We start from the raw sequence: 19,609 nt of genomic DNA, 5'->3' as shown, positions 1-19,609 counted from the left end.
TCTGTATCTGATGAAACCATAGACTGAATGACATGCAACTCATTAACATAGCCCCTGAAGAAGCAGGATGATACAAAGAGATGGTTGATACACAGTAATATAAAAATATATCTTCTAAAATGTTACTTAGGACAGCGTTTTTCCCCTCCTTTTTAAAAAAAAAGGATGGATCTAATAAAATTTTCATCATACACTTTTTTTCATTTCTACAATGCTGTAACTTTATAAGAAATTTTATGAAAAAAGGATCATATTCTTGGCAGTATACAATACAGAAAGGCTGAATCCTGATCTGACATTTATAAGCAATTACAAGAGTTAAACGTGTGTAACAGTGTCAAAGTACATGAAATGTTATAGAGACCTTCTAATCCATAGGCTACACTTATTTCCTGGCACTAGGCAGAAAACAGCAATCACTGTCACAAGCACACAGTCACAAGCTCACAGCCTGAGAAAAGCCACAACATGAAGTATTATCTAAAAAAAACCCCAAACACATTGTATGTATCCAGTCTGGACATGTGATATGAATACTAAAGATGGGAGGTGTAAAGAAATAGTTGTTCTAATTGCTGTTTACTTTTCAAGAGTTAGAACATACGAGGTAGTTTTTATTCCTCTCTCATCCCCCCTAATAAAGAACAAGAAAACTGCTACCTAGTTGACATGGAAGGCAAATGAAAAAAATAAAATAAAATAGGAATGACTGTGCCTGAGTGTGAATATGTAAAAATATGTCAAGGTAACTTGTGGTCAATAATTTCAAACTGTCAAAAAAACTTGGAATTTTAAAATTCTTTGCAATCAAGCTCAGAAGCAGAACACCACTTCGTCACAGGGCAACAACTTTATTCCCTTTGATGAAGGAACCAGTAATAGATTTCTTTTTAGCTTGGTTGCAACTCACCAAGTTACATTATTTTTTAAAAAGTATGCCTAGATAGCTGTGATTGAAACTAAACTAAAAAAAATAATGAAGTTTTGAAAAATACAGTATTTTCTGTACTATTTTCCATCAATATTGGTACTTATCTTGATGAGAATAAGACAGATCAATATGCTGTCTCAGGGTAGGAAAACAAAAAAATATTCAATGGCCAATATTCTCAGAAAATTGTCTTAAAACTGATCATACTCCATTGGTTCAGCTTTCTGGCAAGTTTAGCTATTTTGCACTTGGCTCACATCATATTCTCATCAAGAAAACAATGCTAATGGTTACATCCTACAGAAAGTAAGAGCTATGTCAAGCACATGTGTTGTCAGATTTTGTCCACCAGAGGTAAAGTCAGCGCTGCCTTGTAGATCATTTGCTACATGGATGGACTGCTGATGAAAGGTTGTCTTAAGATCAACCTTCTGGAGCATGTAGGCTGGAATTCTCCAAAGTCCACATGAAAGACATGAAAATATCACTAAATACCAAGCTCATACTTTCTGAGACATCTGTTGGCCAGATCTTTCATCTCATCTGGGATAGCCTGTTTGACATTGCACAATACAACAGACACAAAACTCTACTGCCATCAATTGCCTCTGAATGTCTTTGGCAATATATGGAAGCTCATATGAATACAAGAAGATGCTAGTAATTGTTCAGGTGAAATGAATACTATTAATACTATTCTGACCAAGATAAATGCCCCTCCTCCATGTAATCCATTCTTCAGTTATCTGTGCCAAACCTGTACTAAAAATATACCACTGCTCAACATGCACAAAATTAAGTAAATAGAAGAACTTTCACTAAGACTGGAGTTTTCCCCATTCTGTTTTGCAGCCTCACCATCCACAGAGCACTCGGTATACCGAGTTTATAATTAAGATATTAAAATGCAATTCACTGAAGACTTAATGACTTACAGCATTGTGAAATGAATGCTAGATAATACTGAATAAAATAATTATGACTGAAATCTACAGAATAATGTTATATAAAAAATCAAACAATGATGGTATCACAAAACCATAGACCATTCAAAAAACTTCTGGACAAGCTTTAGTATATACTGGTCTGCAGTAAGGAAGGAAAGGTTTTTCTACTTGTCTGTCATTTCATTGACCCCGTCCAGCAGTGAAATCTGCAGTACAAAATGCTGTCCAGATAATTTTCCCTTCCTTCACACCCTAGCATATGTGATCTCTTAGCCCAGCAAGCCCAGTACTCCTCCCTACACACTTGTTTGAGGCCCAACAGATAGTCACTGATACCACGTGTTTGCCTCTGCTTTAGGACTTTGCTTGTTTCTACAGAAGCAGAGAGTCCATCTGATTTGCTATTGCCCAGTTGCAGAAAATGGAACATCTAAAGGCACGTGGCACTGGACAACCTAGTAGTGAAGATGGCTAGTCTGGGCTAGGCACAACAGAGTGTAGGGCAAGAATCATGGACATTTTAAGAGAATACTAATACAAGTTTGCAGTAACTCTTCCTTGGTATCGCATACAGTTAATAACAGGATGGGGCTGTATCATGTATCTCTATTTCACACTCCACTGCCAGTAGCCCCACTACAGTTAAGTCACACATTTCTCACAATCAAATTCCTCAGCAGAGACAAGATATGTGCTTGAAAATAAAAGAGAAAAAAAAAAAAAAAAAAAAAAAAAAGGAAAAAAAAAGGGAAAAAAAAAAAAAAATTAAAAAATCCTCAGGGAAAAAAAAAAAAAAAAAAAGAAAGGAAAACAAAAGGGAAAAAAAGAAAAATATTACAAATATCTCAGGGTACAATCTAGTTACAGCCACTGATCTTGAACACTGAAATGCTTACTCACTGAACAACGTATATCCTTCATGGGCATATACACTGTAAACTTACCATATGCATTGCTCTGTAGAAAACCTATGTTTTTTATTTTTCACCACAAGTAGCTAAGGGCCTGAGTAACATTTCAGTCCCCAGTTCAGCCTTTGAGCATCCCAATTTGAATGTCAGCTCATGGTTCTCCTGTCCTTATCTGAACCTTAACTCTTTCTCTGAGAATTTCTCCCTAAAACCATGTTTTACTTGTTTTCTAATAAACTCAATAAACTCAAGCTTGAAAAAATAAAGGAAGAAATACTTGGCAACATCAGAGGGTGATACAGAACAAGCTCCTCTGAACTGACATGGCCTTTTTTTGCTGCTTTCCTCTTTCCTTTCCTCCTTGGCCTCAGGAGCACCTGTCCAAATGAAATTGTCTTGTTGACAGGCAGATGGAACAAAACTGCCCCTGTAGTTTTCAGTTTAACAATTAAAAAAAAAAATAAAATCACAGGATTATTTGAGCTGAACAGACTGAAACAAGAACGGCTCAATTGAATTACAGTATATAAGACTCTGGCCTACTGGCTGAATAATTCAAACCAGGATATTTTCCTTCTTTAATACATGAACAGATACTTCCTTCCTGTGTGAAGAAATAAATCCTCCAACTTTCTGCTTTTTATTATTTTAGAAATAAGCCAGGGATCAGAGAACATCAAGTAATGAGACTGTTCTTTTTTGTATATATATTTCAAATTAAAAGGAAAAAAATCCTAAAATATAAGCCAGATCTCTATGTTTACACACACATATTTCCTGTCTACCAAATGATTCCTGGGACTCCTGCCTCAAACATTTTGCATGCTCTTACAATAAGACAGTAATTCTGAAAATTTATCTTAAAATAGCTGCTGAAAGAGAGAGGAAAAAAACATAACATTGCTCCAAGTCATTAAGTCATTGGTAATATTTTCATACAAAGCCCGACTATTTTCAAAGGAGATGAGGTTGGTAAAAGAAGGCTGGCATTCAGATGACCAAAGACTGACCAACTGTAAACTGCACTGCTCCAACTGATAATGTATTGTGTTTCATTATTTTCTATGAGCCATACAAATGTGATCATAAATAGGATCTGATCTTGCCAGTAGCAGGGCTATGACATCACTGTCCTTTACAAATTTACAGTGCAGTATTGGTAAGTGGCTCTCACAAAGATGCAACAGCTAAACAAGCACATTAAGAGAAAAGGGTTTATGAAAAAAAACCCTCACTCATACTCTCTTAGGTCTCAAATGGCCTTATTGCTATCAGTTTTCTTTGCTTTACCTGAAACCATTAAAAAAAAGTCACTGAATGTCAACAATTAGAGAAAGCAGTGCTCCAGACAAATGTATAAGTAAGTTATCAACACCTGCCTTACTATGCATACTGAGACTAGAACTTTCCATACAAACTATGTCTTTTGAGGCTGTAAGAGATAAAATCAGTTTAAAGATTATTTTCCTTGCTTACTCAATGACAATCTTGATCCTATATGCATTTTTATTTTTCACTTCATTATGCTAAATTAAGTTTTGAATGTGATGTTGTTCCTCATATTCTTTTGGAGCCTGCTTCTACTTCTTAACATGGAAACTTCCAAAACAATTTCAGTCCTTTAAACTGAAAGGATATTATTAACTCTATATAACTTGTAAAAAATGCTAGCAATTTCTGGATTTTGTGTATCACAGAGCATTTACCACAGTGTGCGATATTTTTCTAATTTAACTATATTTCTCTTCATAATTTATGACTGTATTAAGACTTATGATCTTTCTAGCACTTTACCTGTAAAATAAAAGAACAGCTAAAACATCTGCTTCACCTCTGGTTTTGGGGGTGTGTTCTTTATACAGGAATACTGCAACACTAAATCTGAACTGTATTTTCTATATTTTCAGCTATATTATTTTTCTCATTCTATCATGGAAATAAACAAAATACATACTCAAATATTGTTGAAAATATAATCTGTTATTAAAATACTAAAAAGCTAAACATTTTAGAACTAAAGTAGTTATTTCCTTATTGTAAATTTATTATCCTTCAACTGTATAAATATATGGGATTTTATGGTGGGTGTGACATTAATAAGCACCGTAACTACCAGAGCATCTCAAAGAGCAGGAAGCAATTAATTTATGAAAAATGCATTTAAATGAACTATAGATATACCAACTGCTTCTTTATTTCTGGACATGATAATTCAAGTTCTGGTTGTCCTTTCAATTTCTTTTATTTCCAAGATTTTAACGATTCCTTAAGAAGAATAAAATTTATTTTTACATTAACCTTTTTATGCTACTGACTGTTCTTACATCAGAGAATATGAAATCATCCACATTTATTTCTTCATAGTCATCCTCCACTTCATCACTTTTAACAGCTGCAAGAGCCTGGGCCAATTTCTTTCTCAGAAGAAAACCCTTCCAAAATGCCTAAACAAAAAATTTAAAGCATGTTATACAAAGTCATAGATCAAACCCAAATCCAGATTCTCTATGTTATCCCATTAGGAAGATAAAACATCTTGGGCCTTGGTTTAATAGCTCAATGATCTGTTTTTTGAACTTTATGTGACATTTAAAACTACAAGACAAATTAAATGCCAGCATATGTCTATAGCTTAGAGTACTCAAGAGGCTCTCCACAACTAAGCAGAAAGGAATCCTAAAACTCCCTCAACTACAAACCTGGGTCAACTAATTAATTATTTGACAATTCCTTCAGGGACTATTATAAACTGAAAGGAAAGGCTACATAAAAAAAAGCTGAGTGTCAATTTTCAAATAAAGAGAATAAAAATACATTTGTACTAAATGTCTTATAGTTTAGAAGTAGCAATTCTTGGAGACATCTCATGAAATTGACCTAGGTCAGTTACTCTTTCTTAACTGTCTAAGATCTTTATTTTTTAAAAAAATATTGCCAGTAGGCATAATCATATCTAAGAAAAAGGAGCACATTAGGAATTTAATGCTAGAAAAATAGGAAGGGTTTTTTGGAACATAAGCAAAGTTGTAGAATCAGATCCAGGAAAACACTTCAGAGATCAAAATTACATGGATGAAATTAAGAAAACTAAATTCCAGACTGCAATTTTCCCCCAAATCAGTGTTTGACACCATTAGAATTCAAGATGCCCTAAACATTTTAAATACTATGCAAAAAAAATCCAATGTCCTCAAAGATGCACTGTTGTCACATTGAATGGCTTTGCAATAAAGGCACTAAAATAGGGAGGGTAAATCTCATATCCTGGCTTAATGTTTAGCTTATTATTTCTTAAGAAATTATTGTCTCACAAAATTAACTAAATTAAAAAATTTTACTGTTTTTACACACACAATTCCTGATTATTTTAAATTTTATCAATTGTATTAAAACTGCTTTCTTATAATTTCACTGTTAGTTTCCTACAGATCCTCATAACTATCCAGACAAAATATCCTGATATTACTTAGTGATCAAATGTCAAATATATTTCATTCAACAAATACAAATAGTTCTTAAAAATGCAAAGGAAAACAGCAATCTTGATAATATATGCAGAACGATAAAGTGTAAGGCAGCTCTTAACACAGCTCTATGAAAGCATCAAGTCAGTGCTCAGCCATGATCAAAAAGAAAAATTATACATTGGTAGTTTTTAAGAAACAAGGTGAAAACTTTCTTACTGTACAAATCTGTGATATAACTGGCTATGGAATCCTGCTCTAGTCAGTTCTTTTAAAAAGTATATAATGGAATGAAGTAGAGATTAAGAGAGGGATAAAAAGATAGAAAGAAATACAAGGTAATGTGAAAAGAAATTAAATGGATATACAAGTTATCTAAACAGTCGTAAAATGCACAGAAGTTAAATAGTAAAAGATCTTTATTTTCACACTAACTTTGGAAATCATCTGGTCTGAAACAAATAAAAAGGTGCACATTTTAATCACTACACGCATTTCTGAAACTCATCACTTTAATATTTAGTAGAGGACAAATATAAGAGTTAAAAAATCGATTAAACAAGTTTACAGAGATAAATTGTTAATATTCGAGCTACAAACTATACTCCAGAAATTAATTTTACCTCAACTTCCTAGATAACTGACTGCTGTAATATGATCCTGTACTTGTCCTGTTTCTTAGTATGCACATTTACTAAACATTTTCCTACCTCCTATTTGTTAAATAGATGCCAATTAATTACTTGGATTTTCAGCCTACAAATGGATCTTCGGCTCCTAAATCACTTTGACACTGCTGGTATTTTTATAGAAGACTTACAATATTGAATGTTTATAAGTTAACTTGAAATCTGAAATCAAATCAGGGTCCATTTGCTTAAAAACTTAGGAAAACCCATGAACCCTGGCAACTTAGCAGGTAAATACTACGTCTGGTTAGCAAACTAAACAGATCCAAGTTATGGACTACAATTGCTGCTCATAGTAATACATTCTGTTTAACTGTTAGCTTAGTAGCTACCATAGGACAGCATAAACCATGGTTTGTTCCCAGTGGCAGTATGGATGAAGCAATCCTGGTTCTGGGAGATAGGGAGACTAGAAAAGAGATAGATAGGTAGAACAGAAGAGATTAGAAGAGTAGTTCATTGTTGGAGGTGTCCCTGCTCATGCAGAGGGATTGGAACTAGCTTAAGGTCCCTTCCAAACCAAACCATTTTGTAATTCTATGATGGACCAGTTACACAGCATCTGTTAGTTTAGTAGTATAGACATACCCCAGTAAGAACACAAGCACCATGTGTTTTAAGCATAATATTAGAAATGAATCAAGCAAAACTAATTCAGGGAAATAATTTGTGGAAAAAAAAGAAAAAATATTTTTATGCTTCTATAAAACTTCTTGTAAAGAAGACTCTGTTTTAGAAACATCAATCTTATGATGATTAAATAAACCAAAAATGTTTAATTCTGAAATTATTAATAAAATTGTAAACAAAAATAGGAGAAGATGAGAAGTACACAAAACTAGTAAGATTTTTTTTTCTCATTAAATTTGCAAAATAAATAAAGACACTACCATAAACCAACCTGGATTAGTGTGGCAGCTTCATGCTTCTGTCTCAAAGCTTCTGTAAACTGACAATTCTCTGCTTTGGTGCAGTCAGTTTTCTTCCTGGTATGGTACTGCCGCCAAAGGGACTGTATCACTGATGCTGCCATATGTAGCCTTGTAGATAAATTTATACCTTTATGAATGACATAAACCTCACCACTACAACTGGATTATCATAGCTGCCAAACTATAATCATAGAACGTAACACTATGCATTGAGATAAATGGAAGGCTCTGCTGTCAAACTGCAAAGAAATTACAATCCAGATGTGTCATATATTTTCAGAAACACTGGAGGACATTTGTATCACATAACTTTGGAAATCCCATTATCTAAGAGGACTAATCTCCACTGGGCCCTGTTCCCTATATATTGACTGGAGAGGAAGAGTCTTCTCAAAAGAAGGATTAGAAGCAGAAATGGTTTAACAATGAATGAATAAACTATTGGAGAGGTCCACTAATCTCCACTGTCCATATAGAAATAGGATAAAATAAACCAAGGAAAACTAAAAGCTGAAAACTGCATGAGACAAATATCTCCAATGGAGCAGAGAGGAAAAGCCAAGAAAATGCAATTTCATCTTTTGCTTTCAATTTAACACTACTGACCACTACTGCTTTATGCTTAACATGCACTGACTACAGTCTTTTAAGACTTCCTCAGTGATTCAGCTTTCTAAATATGTGTTCAAGTAATTTATACTGATGGAAAAAAGTTTAATGGTAGCTCTGCATTATGACTTTATGATCTTGGAATCCATTTCTCCAAAAAAGTCTCATTTCAATTGAACAGTAGGTTTAAGAAAAGACATCTATACTTCCCCCAGCCTTCACATATTTTCTTTCCTTGTGCAGTGCATCTAGACAGAGCAGTACTTCTCAGCAAAAAGCACATTTCAGAGTTCCAGATTTTTTGTCCCCTAATATATGTTTATTAAATTTAAGAAATAAAACCCATAGTTTATGTGTAAGATTTGCATCTATAAAAAGCAGTAGCTGGGTTAAAAATAAAACAGAAGAAAACCCCACATTAATATTCTGTGCTGAAGAGAACTGTCCAATCACAGTCTTACAGAATGGATTTAAAACTTTAACTAAAACAAAAGTTTTTTTCTGAAGTATTTATCTTTCATAGTAGACTACTGTACTATTACTTTCAAATTCCAGAGGGGCAATGATGAACTTTATGGTCTTCCTGAATAGCAAATTTTATGACAAGTTATTTGTATGTTAATTACTTATTAAGCACTACTGCCCATTTACTGTAAATGCAAATAGCATGAAGAAGCACACCTTCCATGCTTGCTCTTCATAATATTCTCAAGACATGTATTTTTAGAATTGAATTCTTATGAAATCATAAATGGATTTCTAGATCTTAAGAGCAAAAACCTGAGCTTCTGTTTTCCCTGACTGTACATCCAGAACCATAAAACCAATAGCAAATGCATTCCAAAGAGGTAATAAACTGGTCTTTTTCATGCAGGAGAATATCTGGGGGCACAGAACAAGTTGAACTGGCCCCTCACCTCTGCCTCTACTTTTAAGAAGCAGGTTAAGGCATGTTAGAGGAGTACCAAGGGCAGGGCAAGCTGTTAGCTCTTCAGTCATCACAACAGCAGGAGACTGGCCTAAGGTCAAGGGAGTAGGATGGTAGATTTAAGCAACTTTTCCCTCCTGCGTTCTAAATTATATTGACTGTAAACTCTACACAGATGAATCTTGAATGTCTAATGAACAGCATAGCAGAAAAAGCCTTCCATTAGATTATATTTCAGCATTTTCATCCCTAACATTCTGAAATGTCAGCGAACTGGTGGCATAAATTTATTGCAAAAAATAAGAAGAAAAAGGTAAGAGACCAAGAGAAAGTTTTCAGCCTCTTACTATAGAGTATTTTAAACTTATTTTAAGTACATATGTATTTATATTCTAATATATTAACTGACAGAATACTACAAAGGGTTATTGCATACCATACATCACCATAAAAATAACTCAACTGTCTAATAATCTTAAAAATATCATATTCTCACTACAAGTTCTTTGCCTCTGTTTTAAAAAAGAAATCCTCACTCCTATTGCCTATCCATATAATCTGACAGCAATCTGACATCTATCTTACCTTTCTGTATCATTCTCAAAATGCTGAACATCTCTTCCCATGTTCCTTGCTAATATCGCTGACTGTTGCAACATGAGTTGGGCTGACATGTTATTGTTGCCTTTGCTCTCCCCATTGTAATTAATACAAGATTCAGTGCTCTTCTGCTTCACTCTCTGATCTTCCTTGTTTTCCTTTTGGTGCACAGGTATGGAGGAGTTAAAGCATGTGGCCTGAATATAGCCAGGAGTAATCCATCTTTCGGAAGGATCCAACAAGACCTGTTTATTTTCTGTCACACCCATGATAAAGAGGTTATTTTTCTGCAGGCAGCCAGTGGATGTTTGCTTTAAATGACTTTGCAGTGCTTCTGGTCCATCTCTGTCAGTAATGTTTAGTTCACCATGCTCATGTGCATATCGATGTTTGATACTAAGTTTCATCAACTGATTAAAATACCAGCATTGTCCTTGTGCAGAGTCAATGGAAGAGGCAATTCTGAAAAAAGACAAAAATGTTTTTACAAGTCTTTCAGACTTTAGGAATGTTTTCTAAAAATAAATATTCCCTTTATTATTTTCTAAACTAGTTTGTATTTTCAAGTATCCTTGCATGTTCCACATCCTTACAGTGACTGGTAATTACTGTGATTGAAAACTAGTTTCACTATTTATAAAATATACATTGATTAGATGTTAACCTCAGTTGTTTTTTAAAGTTTCACGCTGAAATGGGTACTAGGGGATGCATTTCACTATTAATTTTCTGTGTGGCTAGATGCATATAAAGTCGAAAAATTTAAAGGATTTGAGGCAATTTTGTTATAAATCCTTTGATAGCCTTAATAATTCAGCTTTTCTGGAAACTATGAAAACTAATAAAAAATAACGGTAATTTTAAAATTTAGGTTAGATCTGCAGCAACAAACACCAAACTGAGATTCAAATCAATGAACCACAAGAGAGAACTTAAGAGAATAGAAACTTTTAAGTATAGATACTTTTATCAACATAGGAAAGGTGATAGTCTGAAGAAACATAAATCTACAAAGTTATTTTTGTTACACTATCTAAATGATGAGGATGAGTAAGACCAAATATGAACTATTTGTAACAGATTCAGAAGGCTGTCTGTATTTGGGCAGTGTTTGCCCATTGTCACAGGTAGCAGGTAGTTTTCAAATCACAAAAACATTTTCCTTTGATGGCACAGAGAGATTCAGAGATCTGTAACATGGAACTATTTTCAGAGGAGCATAAAGTCAATTCTAGGTCAGCAATCCAAGACAAAAAAATAGAAATGAGATCCATTCTCTAGGGAGTCTGGAAAACTCAGGTCCTAAGATTACAGTCTAAAAACAGAATTTTTCTTCTTGTTTATAATTCTTGAGAAGTGAAGCTTTTATAAGAGTTAATTATGAAAAGACATTTTACCTATGAAACAATTTACTGAAGTTCAATTAAGGACTTTTTAGATTTTTAAGAACATACGGAATCAGATCTTACAAGAGCAAAAAAGCCTCCAACTATTCCCCTGCTAATGATGAAACTTCGGTTCTATTGGTCAAAATCTGAATGGCTAAATTGGAAGCCAAATAGCCTGTTTACAGAACTCAGTGTGCATTAGCAAATCCTAAAAATATGTAAACCAATGCATATATTTGCTTAAGGATCTAAAAAGTCTTAGCTGTCTCCTACTACACAGTAAGAACAGTAATTTATCCAACATGAAATACTAAAGTAGTAGTTAAATACCTTAGTTAAATACTTAAAATTAGTTAAAGGCATTTTAAAAGAAAACACAATTTGTTACAAGACCATTACCAAAGTTTTATAAAACATACTATGGTGAGTAGACAAAGAAAAAAAAAAAAAAGAAGAAGAAAAAAAACCCCTAAAATTAATTCCCACCTTTTTTTTTTTTTTTTTTTTCCCTCTGGTCTGTTTGAGTTTTGTTGTTTGTTTGAGGATTAAAATATTGTGGAAAAACCCAGCATGTTTTATGTACTGGGTAAACTGATGTATGAAGAACATATCCTGAGTATACTTGTTCATTATTAAAAAACAAAACCAAAGAAAAACAAAACACCACGACTGTGAACAGGGTGGGATACTTGTGCATCCACTCCTTTGACAGGTGCATCTTGAGCAGCATTTTCATCCCTCCATGGGTATGAACGTGGCAAACAGAAATGGTTCAACAGTGGTTGCAAAATACAGCCTTGCTAGTCTGGGCATGCAGGCTATCTCTCAGCTGACGCATTCCCTGGTAATCCACAACCCTACTAGTATTTTGTAGAATTTCTATGCTGCCCTCTATGTATCACTGGCTTTCCTTCTAGGCAGTCAGATAAGCCTAAATTTCAAGAAACTGACATCTCAGAGTATTATGAGCAATGAAGTGGCTTGGTAACTGTACTTGGACTTCTCCTGCAAAGGCAAAGCTCTGAAGCACAGACAACAAATATTAAGACAGGGCCTGAGTGCTAGATGGCAGTCAGCTTGGTGGTGCCTTTAGATGAACAGGGATTTCAGGCAGCTGTGGAGTAAAAAGGAACTCTGCAATAGGCTTGGAGTAGAGCTAGCCTATCAATGCCTTATTGTCTCAGAAGAACTGCATTCATACTTAAAAGCCTTTAAGTGCTGTTTAAATCAGCAGAAACGTTGCCATTTAGAAAGTTTAAAGTGGCAGTGCAAACTTGCTTACAGAAATGACACATTTTGTATAGAATTTCCTACTGTAATTACATCTGAAATGACTGCCAGGTCATTCAAATAGAACCATTTTGTCAGAATGAGACAATAAGAAATATATAGAAAAGTCAGCAGAACAAAGATCTTGGAGGCAAAAGGGACAATGAAAAACAAGCTGGTTCTTACCAGCAATAGCAGTTTTCTCCTGGCAATTGCAGCTTAATCACAAATAATACTCTACCCCTTTGTGTGCTAGTTAAAATTTTGCTTAAGGTCATCTTTTTTCCTTTGCAGCTCTACTGTGATTTTCGTAATTCTGATATATGGAATATTCAAATAGTACACTCAAATTTGTCTTTGGGGAAACTTCTAGAAGCATTATTACTGACATGCAGCTGCAGGCTACGGAAGTCCCTTACAAACACATCAAAGCAGTCATTAGTTACATATTGTCTCTTACAATACCATTTATGAAATTCCTGTTATTTTCACTATATTATACATACATTATTTATAAAGTTCAAGTTAGCCAGTAGCCAGATATCTCCATATTTGGTGACTGAAAGCAAATGACTACAGCCAAAGTGTCATACTATTTTTTTATATGATTACTCACAAGATATTTAAAGATTGTGTCACAGAAATAATTTACAAGAATAGAGAAATTTTATTTTTAAATATTTCATTCTTAAGCACGGCAAGAACAGTGAAGTTTTCAGCAGAAACAGCACAGACAATTTAAGTGGGCAGCAGTGGTGTATGAAACATGGATTAGAGAAGTAAACAGTGATTACTTGTGGCAGCTTACATACTTGAGGTTGCACCTACAGGGGCTCATAACTTTGCAAGATGGGAAACAAGACAGATGTTTGCTCTATTGTTGGTCTGTTCTTTAGCAACATCACATGAATTCAGCCAAAGTATTGCAGCATGCACATATAATAGCTATGCTGTTAAGGCTTATCTAGAAACAAGTTGTTTAGAGTTCCTTTTATGAACTGCAGTTTTCAAATGTTTTCACATCATCCATAAATTTAGTCAATTTTAGTCAAAATAAAATATAGAGGGCTGTAACACACAAGAAATTAATTTTAAGACTAAATTTGATACAAAATGCTTCAACCGTGTCAGTTACCAGTTTCAAAGATCGTGAACGAATTGTCAAAACTTTAAAAAACCCACAACCCTCCCTCTCCCTGCTCCTCCCCCCTGCCCAAACCATACATTCAGGGAAGAAGAGACATTTACAGATTTTCTTCTTCCCACTATTGTTCCTCTCAAACACCTGCAAGCTCTTTCAAACAAAACTTACGCAGAGTCATAGAAAAAGTCTCAATTGAAGGAAACTCATGTCTGTAGTGCAGCCTCCTGCTTCAAAGCTGGCTTAGGTCTGAGATCAGACCAGGTTACTCAGAGATTTATCCAGTCAGGTCTTGAAAATCTCCAAGAATGAGACTGTACAGCCTCTCTGGGCAACCTGTTGTAATTCATCATTCTACTAACAGTAGAAAGTTTTCTCTTATGTCCAGTTGTACTGGATCTGTCTGGGATGGAGGTAGTTGTCATTATAGTTGCCCATATGCTGCTGTGTTTTAGATTTCTGACTGAAACTCTCTTGATAAAACACTAATGTTTTGCTAACAGTTCTTGGACAGTCAAAGCCTTCTCTGTTCTACTCAGCAGGGTGGCTGGGAGGAGGTGGCTGGGTAGGGACACAGCTGAGACAGCTCACCTGAATTGATCAAAACTATATTCCACACCATAATAATGTTCTCAGTAATAAAACTTGGTGGGGAGTCTTTCCAAGGTAGCCATTGCTCAGAGAATATTTGGTCATCAGTCTGTTGGTGGAAGGCAGTGAGTGACTGCTTTGCATAACTTAGTTACTCTCTCTCAAATTTTTTTTAATTCCCTTCTTCCCTTCACTTATTAAACTGTCTTCATCTCAATCCATGTTTTTTTCTTGCTTGTGGTCTTCTGATTCTCTCTCCCGTCCTGCTGGTGGTGGGAGTAGTGAGCAAGTAGGTGGTGGGTGCTTAGTTACTGGCAGGAATCAACACACCACACTGGACTAAACCTGTCTTGTTTCAGCTTAGGTCTTTGTTGCTCATCCTTCTGCCATGTGCTACTGCCTGACTTACTAAAAAATTCTTACATGTCTAGATGTCCATTCATGCAGACCATGGTTAAATAAAACCATTAGATTTGGTGAATATTAATTATTCCTCTCACATTTTTTACCAGCTTGCAGACATTTATGTGAGAGTTAGCTCCTTAGATTCTACTACATTTCTCTCACAAGTAATTTCATTTTTACAGATTGGAAATTTTTTTCTGCAAAGGATACTGATGAAACAGGTCCTAAATCTCAGACATAAGAAAATTTTCTTGACCATAAAGGAGGAGGAGTACTTTTTTGCTCCTCCTTTCTTCCTATAAATGAAATAATACAATTTCAAAATGGTAAACAGATTAAGAAGTAACAGCTTCCCACCTGCAAACCAGAAGCCCAAAATCACAGCAGTGAAGACACATCTCAAAGGTTTAATGGAGAAAAATGTGTGTTCTAGGAGCCACATAGACATTACATTCAAGGTGAATATCCAAAAAATTTTTTTTACTGTGAGAGTGACAGAGCACTGGAACAGACTGCCCAGGGAGGTTGTAGAGTCTCCCTCACTGGAGACATTCAAAACCCACCTGGATGAGTTCCTGTGTGATGTACTCTAGGTGACCCTGCTCTGGCAGGGGGGTTGGACTAGATGATCTCTCAAGGTCCCTTCCAGCCCCTAAGATTCTATGATTCTATGATCTGTCATAGAAAGCTGTACTATATAATTTCTCTCAAACTACTTTCAATCTAAGTATTAAAAAAACCCTCTTTTTGAATAAATCTGTTTTGTGAGCTATGAAGATTTTATTGCAGCTTTGTAACAGCCAATAATACATCAAAGTAATTACCTGTCCAGTAGTAACAAGACACCATGGATATACAAGCTTACGTTCGTAAATGCAAAACAGCCAGATTCTGAAAAAAACGTGGGTACTTCTCCTGAACCAAGAAGGTACACAAGGAGGAGTTCAGACCATAGGATTGTCAAACATCAAATGCTTCACCTGCTCTGGGAAAATGTTCAGTACCTGGCAGGATGAAGCAAACAATATTTCCAAACACTAGCAGACAAGTTGAATATTGAAAATACAAGGATATTGTGAACCTGCTAGGAAATGAAAAGGAACTAGGATACACAAAAACATACAATATTACCAAGTGTGAAAACCTGAGAAATTTGACCTACTTAGATATTGCAAAGTGATGAAAAGATAGCAGTTGTAAATTATAAATTACACTTGCAATGTCTAAGCTGAAGTCACTGGCAAATAACCAGGGTAGTAATGATAAAGGCAGCAAGCATGACAAAGCCAAAGACTTGGAAACAGAGCCACTTGATTCATTACTTTAAGAGAAAGAAGGTCTTATTTTTTGCAGTCATTTAGAATATGCATAGTACAAACATAGAAAATAAATGCAGGAAAAAAACAGATCATAATTAGCTTCGTCAAACTAAAGCTGGAAATTAAGTTAATGTGATTATACCATTTTCAGGATTTATGCTACTGTTCCGGCATTGCTCTGTACTATGTTGTGTTCATGAAGTTCTTCATCTACTGACTGAAGGCTTTGAGCCACCTGTTTTCTCAAAGAAACAAAAATCAAGGCCCACATACTTTAATATTTGTCTGAAATACTCTCTGCACTGAAATAAAGGATTCTGACCTCTTTTTTAACATATTTCCAGGTAAAAAAAAGCTAAGTAAAATTAGTAAGACAGCAATAACTTCACTAACAACACATGAAAAAATATTTCTGAATCCAATTTATATTCACTTAAATACATACCCCAGTTCAGCAGCCTTTTTTTCTAGTAGAACACTTTCTTTAATTTGAACTTGACAAAGTTCCAGAAAAGTTGATTCTGACCCTTTGATTCTTTCAGTTGTGGGTAAAGTATGATAGTCTGAGATTTCACCATCAATAAATTGTAAACTAGGAAGGACTTTACACAAAGAAGGCCTTAGAAAAGAAAAAAGTAATAATTAGTTTTTTCCTAATCCTAAAATCTCATTTTATTGATATAATGATATAAAAGACAGAACATTATGATATTTCTCTGAGCATTTGTTTAGATTTGTCCTTACTTCATATATCAATATATTATCTAAAATTTATTGCTAATAAACCATGGAACTTAGCAAAGTTTCTTAATACTTTGTTGGCATAAAGAACACTGCTGAAATACTGACCCCAAGGAGGTCAATGGCAACATTAGGAGTCAGAGAGTTGTAGTCAATGGGGCAGAATCTGGTTGGAGGTGTGTGACTAGTGGAGTCCCACAGGGGTCGGTACTGGGACCGGTGTTGTTCAACATCTTCATCAACGACCTGGATGAGGGTACAGAATGTACCCTCAGCAAGTTTGCTGATGACACTAAGCTGGGAGGAGTGGCTGACACACCAGAAGGCTGTGCTGCCATTCAGAGAGACTTAGATAGGTTGGAGAATTGGGCGGGGAGAAACATGATGAAATTCAACAAGGGGAAGTGCAGAGTTTTACATTTGGGGAAGAACAACACCATGTCCCAGTACAGGTTGGGGGCTGAACTGCTGGAGAGTAGTGTAGGTGAAAGAGACCTGGGGGTCCTGGTAGACAGGAGGATGACCATGAGCCAGCAATGTGCCCTTGTGGCCAAGAAGGCCAATGGCATCCTGGGGTGCATTAGAAAGGGTGTGGTTAGTAGGTCAAGAGAGGTTCTCCTCCCCCTCTATTCTGCATTGGTGAGGCCACATCTGGAGTATTGTGTCCAGTTCTGGGCCCCTCAGTTCAAGAAGGACAGGGAACTGCTTGAAAGAGTCCAGCACAGAGCTACGAAGAATATTAAGGGAGTGGAACATCTCCCTTATGAGGAAAGGCTGAGGGAGCTTGGTCTCTTTAGCTTGGAGAAAAGGAGACTGAGGGGTGACCTCATCAATGTTTACAAATATGTAAGGGGTGAGTGTCAGGGGGACGGAGTTAGGCTTTTCTCAGTGATGACCAGTGATAGGACAAGGGGTAATGGGTGTAAATTGGAGCATAGGAAGTTCAAGGTGAATATCCGAAAAAATTTTTTTACTGTGAGAGTGACAGAGCACTGGAACAGACTGCCCAGGGAGGTTGTGGAGTCTCCCTCACTGGAGACATTCAAAACCCACCTGGATGAGTTCCTGTGTGATGTACTCTAGGTGACCCTGCTCTGGCAGGGGGGTTGGACTAGATGATCTCTCGAGGTCCCTTCCAGCCCCTAAGATCCTATGATTCTATGATTCTATGATTCTCATTTCACTAGAGCTAGCATTTTCCCTCCTTAAATAATAACAGGAATCACAGAATCACAGAATCCTAGGGCTTGGAAGGGACCTCGAAAGATCATCTAGTCCAACACCCCTGCCAGAGCAGGGTCACCTAAAGCACATCACACAGGAATGCGTCCAGGCGGGTTTTGAATGTCTCCAGCAAAGGAGACTCCACAACAGGAAAATCTGACGCTCTGGTGCATAGGCATCTGTAATGCACTAGATTAGTAGCCAACACAACAAACTAATTAATAGGATGAAGATATAGCGCTGATTTTGGTGACATGTTAAAAAGTTTAGATTTAAAAACTGCATAGAATACTAAATATTTTCAGTCATATTCCCTTTACCATTTGCATATATCACATAAAGCAGTATGATAGCCAGTAGGACTAACAGGAAAAAATTCTAATTTTGAAAAATTGCATGTGGTTCAGTGGAGGACATGAGAGTAGAGATGACATTTTCTTGCTATGAATACGACAGTTGGGGTCACTGATAAAAGGAAAAATATGCGTGAGAAAATTATCTACCAATTAAAAAAAAATACTATAATGAATGCTGTCTCTTCTAGGTTACTATGAAATATAAAGCAGTACTGCAACCCTATTTCACATATTTCTTATACCAGACCAAATTTATTTAATGATTGAAGACAGCAAAATTACCTAAATCAGTAAACACCACGTGATATTTTAATCAAGTTAAGTTTTAAGTAACACTTAAGAACTCTTGAAAGAATACTTATTGTACGCTCTAAATCCCCTTACTATTAAAAAAAATACCTTTTTCAAAATGTTAGAACTCTGACTATTCTCTGTGAAGGTAACAAATATTACTCAGATCAGACAATATACACTAAGTTTAAAAATAGAGAAAGTTTCTATGACTGACTTAGAGTATTCCAAAGTATAGCTCAATAGAATATTAATTTTTTTACAAATATTAATCTTTTCTTCTCTACTGCCCATTAATGTAAGAATAACACAGTCTGAGATACATTTGGAATAAAACGAGTTTAGACAGACAGTCCCTGAACACATAGAGAGAAATCACTAAAGCTGATGTTGAAGAGTGATACATTTAAAAAATGCCATATCAAGGCTGATTGATGCTGGAGGCATTGTGTCTTAGAGCTATGGGATCTCAACACTAGTTTTTCCAGCTGGGTTTCTCCTGGTGAAGGGCTGAGTCAATATTTCATTTAGTGAAAACTTCCTGGTGAATATTCTGTCACTTAAGAGGCTCTATTAATCATTACAGCATTGAAACACATTCCCCTAGGAGTGCTCAGACTGATCCCAGGGTTTAGTTTTTGAAAAGCAATTTCTTACTACTTCACTTTTGTTGGTGTTATCACTGGCTGGACATGAAAGTACAAAACCGATCGGGAAATTTTACAACTAATTCCTTTGTTGGTATCAAGGGGTTATGTAAAGTTCACAGGACCATATTGCCTGAAGTTACGGTCAATGCTGTATTCAGCAAATCCATATTTTATAGTATCCCATACTTTAAATCCTTTAGACAAATGAATTTCTTGTCTAATC

General features: G+C 35.5%; 1 protein-coding gene across 1 annotated transcript in view; it reads right to left on the bottom strand.

Annotated features, from left to right (window-relative positions):
* The window catches only part of LRRIQ1 (leucine-rich repeats and IQ motif containing 1), a 106,937-nt gene that overhangs the window by 61,369 nt on the left and 25,959 nt on the right, over window positions 1–19,609 (bottom strand). The window contains 4 exon segments of the mRNA XM_010007995.1: window positions 5,114–5,233; window positions 7,844–7,982; window positions 9,997–10,473; window positions 16,570–16,743. Coding sequence (XP_010006297.1) covers window positions 5,114–5,233; window positions 7,844–7,982; window positions 9,997–10,473; window positions 16,570–16,743 — 910 coding nt within the window.

The sequence above is a fragment of the Chaetura pelagica genome, unplaced genomic scaffold, assembly GCF_000747805.2.
Source record: "Chaetura pelagica isolate M959 unplaced genomic scaffold, ChaPel_1.0 scaffold50, whole genome shotgun sequence".
Lineage (NCBI taxonomy): Eukaryota > Metazoa > Chordata > Aves > Apodiformes > Apodidae > Chaetura > Chaetura pelagica.
Note: the sequence above shows the minus strand (reverse complement) of the source record. Positions and strands in the feature narration are given on the sequence as shown.